The sequence below is a fragment of the Cryphonectria parasitica genome (genome assembly GCF_011745365.1).
Source record: "Cryphonectria parasitica EP155 unplaced genomic scaffold M406scaffold_1, whole genome shotgun sequence".
Classification (NCBI taxonomy): domain Eukaryota; kingdom Fungi; phylum Ascomycota; class Sordariomycetes; order Diaporthales; family Cryphonectriaceae; genus Cryphonectria; species Cryphonectria parasitica.
The window spans coordinates 853,887-866,864 of NW_024468909.1; the positions used below are offsets into that span (position 1 = coordinate 853,887).

At 56.3% G+C, this 12,978-nt stretch overlaps 5 protein-coding genes across 5 annotated transcripts; 3 read left to right on the forward strand and 2 right to left on the reverse strand.

Moving 5' to 3' along the window:
• Nucleotides 1-549: 549 nt before the first annotated feature.
• Nucleotides 550-5,097, forward strand: M406DRAFT_325141 (uncharacterized protein; the record flags this gene model as incomplete). The annotated part of the gene is made up of 5 exons (XM_040919949.1): nucleotides 550-987; nucleotides 1,109-1,204; nucleotides 1,313-4,389; nucleotides 4,498-4,958; nucleotides 5,051-5,097. The coding sequence occupies 5 exons, from the start codon at nucleotides 550-552 to the stop codon at nucleotides 5,095-5,097; spliced, it is 4,119 nt and encodes a 1,372-aa protein (XP_040780611.1).
• Nucleotides 5,098-5,941: 844 nt separating this feature from the next.
• Nucleotides 5,942-7,104, reverse strand: M406DRAFT_58906 (uncharacterized protein; the record flags this gene model as incomplete). The annotated part of the gene is made up of 3 exons (XM_040924616.1): nucleotides 5,942-6,685; nucleotides 6,760-6,952; nucleotides 7,040-7,104. 3 exons carry the CDS (start codon nucleotides 7,102-7,104, stop codon nucleotides 5,942-5,944), a joined length of 1,002 nt encoding a protein of 333 aa, XP_040780612.1.
• Nucleotides 7,105-8,671: 1,567 nt separating this feature from the next.
• On the forward strand, nucleotides 8,672-9,553 carry M406DRAFT_325143 (cleavage and polyadenylation specificity factor, 25 kDa subunit; the record flags this gene model as incomplete). The annotated part of the gene is made up of 2 exons (XM_040919950.1): nucleotides 8,672-9,209; nucleotides 9,306-9,553. 2 exons carry the CDS (start codon nucleotides 8,672-8,674, stop codon nucleotides 9,551-9,553), a joined length of 786 nt encoding a protein of 261 aa, XP_040780613.1.
• Nucleotides 9,554-9,976: 423 nt separating this feature from the next.
• Nucleotides 9,977-10,597, reverse strand: M406DRAFT_33647 (uncharacterized protein; the record flags this gene model as incomplete). Its single annotated transcript, XM_040921155.1, has 3 exons — nucleotides 9,977-10,065; nucleotides 10,152-10,241; nucleotides 10,333-10,597. 3 exons carry the CDS (start codon nucleotides 10,595-10,597, stop codon nucleotides 9,977-9,979), a joined length of 444 nt encoding a protein of 147 aa, XP_040780614.1.
• A 583-nt stretch (nucleotides 10,598-11,180) lies between these two features.
• On the forward strand, nucleotides 11,181-12,962 carry M406DRAFT_247098 (WD40 repeat-like protein; the record flags this gene model as incomplete). Its single annotated transcript, XM_040916448.1, has 1 exon — nucleotides 11,181-12,962. The coding sequence occupies one exon, from the start codon at nucleotides 11,181-11,183 to the stop codon at nucleotides 12,960-12,962; it is 1,782 nt and encodes a 593-aa protein (XP_040780615.1).
• Between the last annotated feature and the right edge of the window lie 16 nt (nucleotides 12,963-12,978).

Consider the following 12,978-nt stretch of genomic DNA (forward strand, 5'->3'; position numbering starts at 1 on the left):
TGTCTTTCACATTCTTTGGCCCTCATTGATCTTCCAAGCCTCAATTTATTTTACTCTTCTATCTGCAGCCTGCGACACCTTGCAGAAAGCTGGCCTCGACTCGACCTCTTACTGCGCGGCTCATACCTGTCTCCATCTTTCTCTCTCTTTCTCTCGCCTGCACCCCAGAAACCAAATCTAGCAGCGCCCAAAAGCCCGCCAGCCATCACATCACTTTTCCTTTTCCAACAGGCAACACATAACAAACACGCACACGTCCTCTCTTGCAGCTGAGAAAAAAACAACAAAGATAAACTGTTGATATTGTCAATCAGCAATCTTTTTTTTTTCCTTCATCAAGGCGATAACCCCCCTTCTGCCTTACCCTGCACGAACTCTTTCGTGTCCCTTTCAAAACCTCTCTCCCCTGTTACCCGATCTCACCTTTTTGTAACCCCGTTACCAACAACCCTTTTTTCTTTCTTTTCTTTTCTCCTCACCCTGCTCCAACTACCACCACCAATTCTATCTTGCCTCTCTGCATTTTCAGGTGAATGGCATCTACACACCATGAGTGACGCTGCTGTTCAACGCCCCAGCCCGTCCAAGCGAGGTCGCGGCAGAGGCAGGGGAGGCGGTGGCAGGGGAGCTGCGTCTGCCCGCGCCAGAGGAAAACCTGCCGCTGGCCGTCGTGGGCGCGCCAAAGTCTACGATACCACTCGTGCTCAGGCTGCCCATGAACGTCAGCGCGATCTCAGAAATGCCTACTCCTCTCTGGCGTCTGCAATGAAGCCCGCCCTCGAGGAGCTGGCTGACCGAAACTTGGACCGCCTCAAGTCCGATTTCAACGCTCACCAGGAGGTCGACCAATACAACCAGATCACCACCTTCCTCAAGGAGCGACACAGAGATCGCGTCGACGAGGTCGAAACCAAATACAACTACAGCATCGCCTGTCAGAACCACCAGATAAATGCACAAAAAGAATACACCCTGTACTCCTACCGAGTATGTCCAAATGCCCCCCCCCCCCAATCTTTTCATCTGACTGCGGGTTTTCCCCCAAAGGTTTCCCTCCCGCTTCTCGGCTGGCCTGCTAACGACCCCTGCCTTACCCACCCTCGTGCAGAATCGCTTCAGCGAAAAGGTCGAGGAATATTACGACACCTTGCTCAGACGCCTTGACATCCTTCAGCAGCTGTCCCAGAATGGAGAACCAGTTGATGTAAGCCACTTACAAGAATCCACTTCAGGCCTCTCTCTTTCTCTCTCTCTCTCTCTCTCTCTCACTCACACACACGCACACTCATTCATACTTACCAACTCCATATAGAAACCTGATGAGTCGTGGAACTACAAGTCCATCACCACCGAGGAGGCTGCCCAGCAGGGCATCTACTGCAAGATTCACAAGGGCGTCGAGGTTCCTTACCCACGCCTACACCCTGAGCTGTGTCGAGAGGAGGAGGCGGGCAAGTCCAAGACCCTTCGCACCCCCAGCAAGCGCAAGGCCGCCAACCAGCTCGAGGACGCCAACCATCCCAAAAGACCAGTGAGTGCTCTCGACGGCCAGGCTGCTGCTGCCATCCCACGTCACATTGGCGGTCTCCTCTCCGCCGTCGCCCCCGATGAGCCTGTCAGCCAGCCCCCTTCCCCCTCTCCCGTCGACGACAATGGCGACGCCGCCTCCCCCCAGGCCAATGAGCCCACCGCAGCCGCTCGCGGCAGAAAGCGGAAGCGGCTGCTGGAAGCCTCACCAGTGCCTATGGCAGCGTCTATGGCAATGGGAGACGGCGCCGAGGAGTCGGAAGCCGAAGAGGACGAGGCCATGCCGCCCCTGCCCAATGGTGCAGGTGAACCAGACGAGTACGGTGTTCGCCTCATCAACAAGAGAGCGCGGATCAACGACATGCCCAACAACCGCATCATGACCCCTCCCCTTTATGAGTATGAGAGCCATGAGATTGGTTTCCGCGACTCGACCAATGACAAGAGCCGTGGTGCCACCAAGGCGAAGCGCAGGAAGTTCCTCAACCAGCCCAATGCCGGCGCCATGTTCTTCGATCGCAACAACTCCAGCTACGATGCCACCCGCTACGCCGACGGTGACCTGGACCAGGACACCATCGCCAAGCACAACATACATCCCAAGTACGGCCTGTTCATGGAGGGCTCCGTCAATGACTCGGAACCCGCCAGGCCTTACCAGTCTGGTTGGATGCCCACCGTTTTCGTCTCCGACGACGGCAAGGTCCAACACACCTCGCGATCCATCCGCGCAGCCAAGGCGGAGGAGGCTTATGTCAAGCTCACCATGCAAAACATGATGAGGCGACACATGGAGCAGGAGGATATCAGCGAGGATGACCTGATGGACCGGGAGACGAGGCAGCTCATGAAGGAGCGCGACGAGAAGAGGCGAGAGCTGGAGCGACAGGAGGATGAGGCCCAAGATGTCCACGACCAGCAAGTCGCCGCTCACAATGTGGCCCTCCTCCTCGATGCCGCTGCGGCGTCCGAAGCCCAAGAGCTGCAAAAGACCAAGACGCAGAGTGTGTCGCCGGCCTTGTCACGCCCCTCGACCATGTCTCGACCATACGATGCGATCCGAGATGTCTTTGCTGGCTCCGACCTGCCCCCTGCCGCCGCATCCACCATTAATGCGCCTCGCTTCGAAGACGCAACAAAACTGATGGCCTTGGCAGATCTCGCGGCCCTTGAACCACGGACGGAGGCCCTGCCTATGCAAATTCCTGCTGATGCTGCTGCCCAGGAGCCTCGGCAACGAATCCCAATCCAGATGCCGGAGCCAGTCCGCCCCAAGCAACTGCGGGATCCCTCAGACCTCGAGCAGCGTGAACAACAACACGTGGTAGATTACCCTGATCCAGACAACGAGTTTGTCCCCAGGCAGATTGCCTTTTCCACCAACTTTGTCGGCCGCCAGCCAGGATATCCCATGCAGCCGCCGCCTCATGCATACCAAGAACGAGCAGTTTCCCAGAGCCCCCTGGCGCGTCCTGAGAGTTATGCATATCGCGGAGAGCTAAGTGGGCGGTACGAGCAGCAGCAGCAGCAGCAGCAGCAGCAGCAGCCGCCTAGACAGCCAATGCAGCCGCCGCAGGGCTACCTTGGGCAGCATGATGCTCAGTCCTCTGGTGCACCTCATGACAGCTATGCCTACGGAGAGCCAGAGACGTCCTACGAACAGCAGCAGCAGCCGCTTCTGAGACGGCCATCACAATTATCACAGCGATCCGAGGAGCAGTTTGCCCCTGTACGCCCTAATACTACAGATGTTGCCTTGCTGGATCCGATGCTGTTCGAGGGAGGCCAGCGCCCTGGAACCTCCCAGCTCCAAGCACCACAGCCCGAGCAGCAGCAGCCGCCCAAGTCTCAGGCCACGCACTCTGGAGGCGTGCTTCAACAGCCACAGAACAGCTTCTTTCAGACCGCGCTGAACGCACCAGGCACACCCACCTCACAGGATCTACCACAGGTATCAGAATATGGCGAGCCTTCTTCTGCCTCCCAGGCGCATTTCCCACCTGGCCCACCACCGCTGGCTTCTTCTGCTGCACCTCATCAATTTCCTGGTGGTCACGAAGGCTCTCCCGGTCGCACGCCTTTCAGCAACCCAATTGGCACCGAGAACATGCCGGTGCCCACGCTTCGGCCATTACATCGTGGTTCTGGCCCTCTTGTGGCTCCTACAGCATCTGGAGCGCAGGTTCCTCAGCACGTTATGATGACGCCAGGTGAGCCAGCAGACCCATATGCGGCCGCACCTCCGCTGCCTCCTGGCTCTGCATACCTCGACCAAGCCTACGCCCTTGACGGCTTTGGTGGCCCAGATCAACCCATCATGTCGACGGAACAGGGTCCACGGCATGGCTATATGGCCCAGCCCATGATGCACCCTTCGCAGCAGCAGCAGCAGCAGCAGCAGGCGGGCCAGGGTGGTGCATACCCTCCTCCGCATCAATCCTACCCGCCGCCAGGATCAACGGGTCCTCAGCACCCATCGCACAATGATTATTCCCCATCAGGCCCTTCTGGCCAGCCGTTCCAGAGCCCTCCTCCCTATGGTAGCAGCGGCCCAGGCGTGTCTCCGTCCCCGTCTCGGCGCAGCAACAGCATCTCGTCCAGCTCTCGAAATAACAAGCAGTACCGCGAGATCAAGCCTGCGCCTCGCCAGGCTGAGACATGGGAGCCTCCCAGCGCCGAGCTGCGCACCTTCATGTTCAATCCGTACGAGGGCATACGCGACTACCCCGCGACCGCGCCGCCGCCGACACACGGGCCCACCATGATCCGCGGCTGGACACACACCACGGGAACTAGGAAATCCCGCGGGAAGAACTCCACCGACTCACATATCGATCCTTCTCTGGGGCGAGAGGAGAAGAAGTAGGGCTCTTCTTCCCGTGTCAAGAAGGCAGTCGCGAAAGAGGGGGTGTCTGTTCAGAAGAAGACTACTTGGGCAAATGCTATAGAGAAGATGCTCGAAGACCTGAGTGATTCTGAGGACACGCCTGCAGAGGATGAGGATACGCCTATGCCGGACGCGCCTGAAGAGCACGCGCCTGTGGAGGATACGCCTGTAGAGGACATGCCTGCAGAGGACAAACCCGTGGAGGACACGCCTCTGGAGGACACGCCTCTGCAGGACACGCCTCAGCAGGACACATCTCCCTGGGACACGCGTCGAGAGGACTCACCTATGGAGGAACTGCAGTTCGAGGACATATACCAGGAAGACAGGTATCCTGAGGACGCGCTTACGGAAGAAGATTATAGCGACGAGGAACCGACACTCGAGACCCTTGAGGGCCCTGCTCAGGGAAGAAGAAACATGCTCGACATACTCTCAGGCTTTGGGGAGGCACCTCGTGCCATCAGTCCAGAGCCGACTGCCGGTACCAGCACCGGCACCAACGCAAGGCAGACATCTCCGATGACTTCGGTCTCTTCGGATGGTCGACAAGATGCGTGGGATATTACGCCTCCCGGCTCACAGGGACCGAGACCTCTGCCTCGAAGAGTTCTTGAGCTGCGACACGGGGTCAAGAAGAAGAGAAGAAGAGGGAGGAGGAGGAGCTCTCGCCGATCCCGTGATAGGGAGAGGAATAGAAATATTCCCAGGAGTCCACTTGGCCCCCAGCCCGGAAGCGGCCGTATGCCACCACCCCGGTGAGCGGATAACGAAAACATCCAAGAGATGCAACGCGACAACAGCCTGCGTCGCATCACCCTTACACAAATCGAAGGGGGAAAAACTTGATGCCTTCATCTTGGGCTTCATTGGGGGGCATCGACATCACTGTGCGAGCCATCTCAATCACCAGAGGACATAGACACTGGAGGACAGACCAGGCAGCATCAGCTGCCCACTAGATTGTTCGCCAGAGCTTGATCAGGAAGGCCCAATCCACAACAGCATCGTGGAGCTCAAGGACATGCAAGAAAAGAAAAGCGACAAAAACAAAAAAAGGAAGAGAGAAAGGGTGTGTGGGGGAATGCAAGGGACAGACACCAGAAAGGAAGGGACGATACCCCCTCAATGGCGGCTTATTTGTTGTTGGGTTTTGTTTGTATTTGACATATCACGAAGGATGATCGAACCTGCTTCGACCCCTTCTAATCTCGTTTATTTTTTTTTTCTCCCGTCCCTCTCCAGGTCTCATGGTTTGTCTTGTTTTTCCCTGGATAGGGGGGGGTTCGGGTGGCAGGTTATCATCGTGTTTGTAGGCATTTACAAGGGAATTGAAGGGAACGGGCATTATGGAAATCGGGGCCTAGGAGCCCAGCCTGACTTGATATTGAATCAAAAGATCTGCATGATCATCATCAATGTCTTGCGCGAAGTCTTTTCCCCCGTCAAATGCCGTGATACTCGGGGCTGTACAGGGGCGGGCTCCGTAATCGAGATCACAAGGCAATTCAGTAATGGCCGCCGACTTTAAGCAGCAATGGCAGCAGTCGAGACAGTAGCTGTCTTGTTCCTCTCCGCCTCCTCCAACCTCTTCAGCTCCTCCTGCTTCATCTTCTCCTGAATCTTGAGCCTCTCTGGAATCACGCCCTCACGCTCATGCGTAATCTTCCATCCTTCCAAACCATCCTCCTGCCCCAGCATCCGCAGCGTAGCCCTCTCCACCAGACTATACTGACCCTCCTCCTCCTCGCCGCTCCTGTCCAGTCTGAAGGGCTCGCGTAAGCTCACAGGCGGGTTCGTGATGATCCGCACGTTCCGCAAGCTGTTGTTGGTGCTACTATGCAGCATGAGCGGGTGCAAAAGATACACATCCCCGACGTCACCAGAGGCCTCGACATAGTCCTCATCAGCCCCCTGGCCAGAGATGCCGTTGAACCAGTCGAGGTTGCGGTAGCCCTCGGTAAAACCTGGTTCGCCGCGTGGAACCATGCGCGGGCTGACACCCTCTGGGTGGGCGTGCAGGTGGGCTGCGACTGCGCGCATGCCGGCTGGGTAGAGGGCGGTGCCGCCGCCCTGGGGGGGAATGTCGGTGAAGAGGGGCACGACTAGGAGGGCTTGCTCGGGAGAGTCTAGGTAGTGGACGAAGAAGTCACCGTCGACATGCCAACCTGTGAGGGCCTGGGGTGGGTCGGGCTGGTTCTCGTACGTGGGAGAGCCTAAGTTTACTATGAGGGAGTCGCGCCATTCCCTCGAGGTTGGGCTGATACGTTCCTGAGGTAGGTAGGGTGGTCAGGCTCAGTCTCTCTGCATGTGAAAGGAGGAGGAGGAGTGGAGACAAAACGAACCTCACCCCCGCAGAGCTCGCATATGGCAGCCCACGCACGAGGGGCAAAGTGAGCGGCATCAAAGGTCTGGTGACTTGGCATGTTGGTGCGGATGGTGTGCCAGGTAGACTTGTCGTGAGGTTCCATGCCCAGCCTGGTCCAGACGTTCTTGGTCATTTGGGCGGCTTGCTCTTTTGTAAACGCCTTGGGGATTCTGAATGCATGGTCCCTCTGTTAGTGAAATTGCTTGTACTGTGGTGTTGCGTGGGAGAAGGCTTAGGCTTCAGCAATAAGAACCTACTTGATCCAGCCGTGGTTGAGAAAGTGCTCCCTCTGCTCAGGAGTGAGAACCGGCTTAGCAGTCATCTTGATGTTGATATGTTCGTTTTCCAAGTTTCGGGAAAGAATCAAGAGAGTGTAAAAAGGTAGAAGTCCAGTCGCGGTTCACTATACAAAGGGGAGTCTTAACAAAACGGAGAGTAGATCAAGACGGAGGAGGGCCTTCTGATTTATGATGTATGATATAGTCCATTACTCCACCACCAGGGCGGCTGATGTCTCCTCTCGACGCTGTACTTGTGCGACCCCCTTCTCGGCTCAGTGCAATGATGTACAGGATCATCCTCGCCAGTATTGGACGGTGAGGGATGTAGCATGCGGGGGAAACATGCGCCACGAATTTATCCAGCCCTGTAGCGGGCATTGGATAAAGTCGCTGGCTAACTGCCTCACTGCCACTGGCTGCTGCTGGTGGTTCTAAAGGGGAAAAGTAATGATAAGAAACAACCATGTCGGTTTGACGGAGAAAAGAAAACCACAACGGTGATGATGCTGATGTTTTTGTTGCTGCCTGTATATTTTGTCCTGGGAAGGTGCCTTTGAGTATTTCTCTCCTCGCCTCTCTGGTTACTTGCTTTCCAGGTACTGTGACATGTACTGGATGTATAAGCTGTCACCGTATCATCACCTTGTCCAATTTATTGCACCAACTCTCATTCTCACCTCAAAAGAAGTACTCTTCTATTCACATATGCATCAAGAACATGTATATGGTCCTTCTTTCTCTCTTCCCTTTTTTCCTTCCTTTGCCTTACAAAAGAGGGAATAGTGACCCAAGGGCTAAGGTCCATTGATTTGCTTGAACGTACTACTGGTAGTCCGTACATTACCCGAAGTGGGCCTGAGGACATACAATAAAGTACAGTAGCGCACATACATGTAATCACATCCTGGTCCCTGCCCTCTTCCTGATTGGGACATCCAAGAGTACATTTAACAAGGTTACCCCACTATTTTCAAGCTATAGTACATAGCACGCACTGCGGTAGCAGCCGCTGCAAAGCTCCAGGCCCATGAGCTCCTCCTAGCTCTGATACTGCTGCTGTACTCGTCTCTGCTTCGACTTCCCTGATGTCGATCAACGTGACCAACAACACAGCATCTCTGCCCCTCAAGCCAGTGACTCTCTGCAACGACTTTACAAGACAGCTTTGACAGCTTTGAGGACTTACACAGCTACCGCTACAGCTACAACGACTATCTAGATCCTTTTTAGGCAACCCTCGAGGACGACAGGGCACTCAAGTAACGTACACCAAGGAGGGGTACTCTCCCGCAGTCTCAGCCCTCCTTCGATCTCAGCCCTCAACCCGCAGCCCTCAGCTCTCTGAGCTTTGCTGCAATCGGAGCAGTTCATGATCACTAGGGCTCTTCAGCTCCTACCGGTGGTCTGATTGCTGCCCACCCCTCCCGATCTCTCCTCCCAGAGTCTGCCTGCTCTTCCTTGCTCGACTGTTTGGTCTCGTACATAATCCAGCGCTCCACGCGAGAGGGCGCACGCTTCGCATCTTCCTGCCCCCTCGAGCTGCTTCACGAGTCATCCGCTTCACGTCTTCCTCTAGCAAGATTGCAGCTCACATAATATTCCCTCAAGATGTCGACAATCGCGCCTAATGCGTTGCAATCATCCAAGCCGCCGGCCGTCCCCCTCTCCTTCGAGGCCAGCCAACCCGAGACCATTCGTCTGTTCCCGCTGTCCAACTACACATTCGGCGTTAAGGAGACCCAGCCTGAGGAGGACCCCAGCGTGATGGCGCGGCTGAAGCGGCTCGAGGAGCACTATACACAACACGGCATGCGGCGTACCTGCGAGGGCATCCTCGTCTGCCACGAGCACAACCACCCGCACATCCTGATGCTGCAGATCGCAAATGCTTTCTTCAAGCTCCCTGGCGACTACCTCAAGCCCGAGGACGACGAGATCGAGGGCTTCAAGAAGCGCCTGGACGAGCGCCTCGCCCCCGTCGGCAGCCTCAGCGACGGCCAGACCGACGGCGACTGGGACGTCGGCGACTGTCTTGCCCAGTGGTGGCGGCCCAACTTCGAGACCTTCATGTACCCCTTTGTCCCCGCTCACGTCACACGTCCCAAGGAGTGCAAGAAGCTGTACATTATCCGTCTGCCCGAGTCCAGTAAGTTTCGCAAGAAGCCCCCTCCCATTGTCCTGCCGCCAGCCGCCAGGGTCTGGTCATGTAGACAAGCTGATTTTGAGCTTGCGCTCCCTGTAGAGGTCCTCAGCGTCCCCAAGAACATGAAGCTCCTAGCAGTGCCCCTCTTCGAACTCTACGACAACTCCCAGCGCTACGGGCCTCAGCTGTCCGCCATCCCCCACCTGCTCAGCCGCTACAATTTCGAGTTTGTCGACGAGAGCGGCAATGTCGTCGCACAGACTCCCTGTGGCAGAAATGCAGAGATGCCCAAGGCTAAGGTCGTGGCAGGAGACGACGTCAACATGCAGGAGGAGGGCGCTGAGTAGGTCCAGCTCTTTCTTGACGATTTAAGATGTCAAGGGGAAGAGAGCGAGGTAGAGACAGAAGTGTATAACCGTTAAGCGTGTTCACAATGTCGGGACCGTTGCCGAGGGCATTCGATGTTGCTGCTGTTATTGGCGACTAGGTCAGGTGGATGAACAAAGGGAGGCTCGAGTGATGTGAATGCATCGATATTGCAATTGGGCCTAAGGCGAGCATGGAAGCGCCGTATGTTCTAGAGCGAAGTACGAGGATCATAGGATTGAAAACAAGTTGCGGCAAGACATTTGCTGCAGAAGCTTGCTGTGCTACAGGCAAGATATGCTGATCGGCTGCTTACTCAGGGAAGGGCAGGCAGGATCGCGAAATACGCGCAACACCTTGCTTTAAAGAAGCACAACGAAGTTCGAATTTCAGCGCCATTTCTTCTATGCCTTCTCTCCTTGGATGGTTGCGACAACACGCCGTTGATGCTTCATCGCCCGAAACTCCAAGTACCATATTCCCTGCCAAGTGCCTATAGGTTTTATGTTTAGTGGGCCTTAGATCTGGTCCTCTGTGATTTGAGATATCAGAGGGGAGTGAAGGCAGGATCCGACATACCTGTTGCAAGTTTGCCGTCCCGGATCGGTATCGTGACACTCGCGCCGATAAGTGCAGACTTGATATGAGCTGGCATGTCGTCCGGTCCCTCTACCAAAGGCAGCCCGCCTTATGTCAGCAAACAACAACGATAATACAAAAAATGAGGCACTCTGAGCGATTATCTGGCGAGGCCACGTACCAGCAGAGTGTCGATATAGCTCCTCCCCCTTGGCACCGGCCTCTGGGGCTATGCGGTCCAGCGCATCGCTCATGTCGGCGCGCACATCGTCGTCCCAGTTCTCGTTCAGCGAGAGCGCGCAGCTCGTGTGCTGGATGAAGAGGTTCAGCAGCCCGACCTTGTAATTCTTGATCTCGGGCAGCGAGCTGACGACGTGGTCGGTGATGAGGTAGGACCCGCGGCTCTTGCTGGGGAGGGTGAACTGCTTCTGGTACCAGGAGCCCATGGCGAGACTTGGTTCGCAGGACAGACAGTCGGGCGACGGTGCTTCGGTCGTTGTGGGATTGGAAGAGAGCGGCGAAGAGGGCAAAAGGCTTAGTGGAAGGGTCCAGAGGTAGTGGAAGAGTCCAGGGAAGAAAGCGATCAGGATGAGTAGAAAAAAGATAAGTGTTGTTGTGTGTGAGGCTTGTGGTGAGGCTCTGTTTGTCGTAGGCATGGTGCAGTGGGTATAATTACTCGTAGCAAGTAGCTTTGATGGGGGGGGGGGGGGTTGAGATGCAGTGGACGTCATTCGTGGGGCTTGCACGCCACCTACACCAGCGAAGTGCGGGGAGCCACTGTTATGCTATAGTACTATTATCGTAGTAGGGGTCGAAATTTACAGGGGCCGGGGGTGGCCCTGGAGACTTGTCGTTGGGCTGGCGGCTGAAGTAGCATTCACCGATGACATCTTAATTCTCAACGCCCAAAAGTTTAAGACTGTCCTACCTCTTTCCTTTTTCCCTTTTTACTCCTCATCCTGCTCTTTTTATCACCAGCCACATACGTCAACTCTCGCAGCTTTGAGAATCATCGCCCACTCGGCCAAGATGAGCGACAATGAAGAGTTCGAGATCGAGCAACCCGAGTTGGCGGAAGATGACCCGATGCGAGCATTTCTGCCGGCGTCCTTTGGCAAGAGGTCAAAAGAAGCAGACATCGCCGCACAGATAGACCGCAGCCGGCGGGGAGCAGAAAAGCCCAAAGCTGCACAGACACAACAGGTGAAAGACGAACCATCGAGAGGAGGAGACTCCAACGCAGATTCTGATGGCGGCGACAGCGACGACGACGACGATGATGACGATGACGACTCCTCGGACGATGACGAAGACGAGTACCCCGTGTCACACGAGCTGGTGCTCAAGACCCACGAGCGGACGGTCACCAGCGTGTCGCTGGACCCCGCCGGGTCGAGGCTGGCCACGGGGTCGCTGGACGGCACGGTGAAACTGCACGACTTCGCCTCCATGACACCGACGACCCTTCGCGCCTTCCGCAGCGTCGACCTGTGGAAGACAAAGAGCTCCGCCGCGGCCGAGTCGTACCCGGTCAACCTCGTGCAATTCAACCCGCTGTCTGGCGGCACGTTCCTATGCGTCTCGGCACACCCACAGGCCAAGATCGTGTCGAGGGATGGTGACATTCTTACAGAGTTTGTCAAGGGAGACATGTACCTGCGGGATATGCATAACACCAAAGGGCACGTCTCCGAGGTCACCACGGGCACCTGGCATCCTACGGACAGGAACCTGTGTGTCACAGCAGGCACGGACAGCACGCTGCGGATATGGGACGTCAATAACAAGAGGAGTCAGAAAGATGTCATCGTCTTCAAGTCAAAAGCCGCCGGGGCAGCAGGGAGGACAAGGATGACTGCGGTGGCGTGGGGGGCGCCGGCCTCTGGGGGCAGCAACGTGCTGGTCGCGGCTGCGCTGGACGGGTCACTGGTCTTGTACGGCGGAGATGGACCATTTACTAGACCGACAGGAGAGATCAGCGCTGCGCACAAGGCTGATACCTGGACCGGAGGTGTGGACATCAGCTCAGACGGTCGCATGGTCGTTACTAGGGGCGGAGACAACACCATCAAGTTGTGGGACACGCGCAAGTTTAAGCAGCCGCTGGTGTCGGTTGACCACCCATCGACGTCCGATAAGTTCGCCATGACGAACATCAAGTACGCGCCGAACTCGACAAGCATTATCACTGGCTCGGCATCCGGACACCTACACATCCTCAACCCAGGCAATCTAAAGCCAGAACATGTCACACCGATCACGCCCGGCGCGCCACTCATCGTGGTCGATTGGCACGCAAAGCTTAATCAGATTGTCACGGGCTCCGCGAACGGCGAGACTCATGTCCTCTACAATCCCACCATCTCGCAGCGCGGTGCGGTGGACGTGATGAGCAAGGCTCCCAAGAAGCGCCATATCGACGACAACCCGTCCATGACCATGGACCAGACCCTAGGTCTCTCTGGCGATAGCATTGTCAGCCCTGCTGCCCTTTCAGCACAACAACGGAGGAGCGCCAAGGCTGGGGTTACAGCCACGGGCAGGTCGCTGGATCCTCGGAGACCACAGGTGCAGCAGATCACACCATTCATGCGAAGCCAGCCCGATGAGAAGCATATCGAGGAGAACATTCCGCTGTCAAAGATGCTGCACGAGGACCCGAGAGAGGCACTGCTTAAGTATGCAGATGTCGCGAAGAAGGACCCGCTCTTCACAAATGCGTGGAAGGAAACGCAGCCCGTGACGCAGTATGCAGAGTTGAGTGACGAGGAGCAGGAGGAGGGGCCAGATAAGAAGAGGGTGAAGAGATAGATAGAGCTCTCCCCCC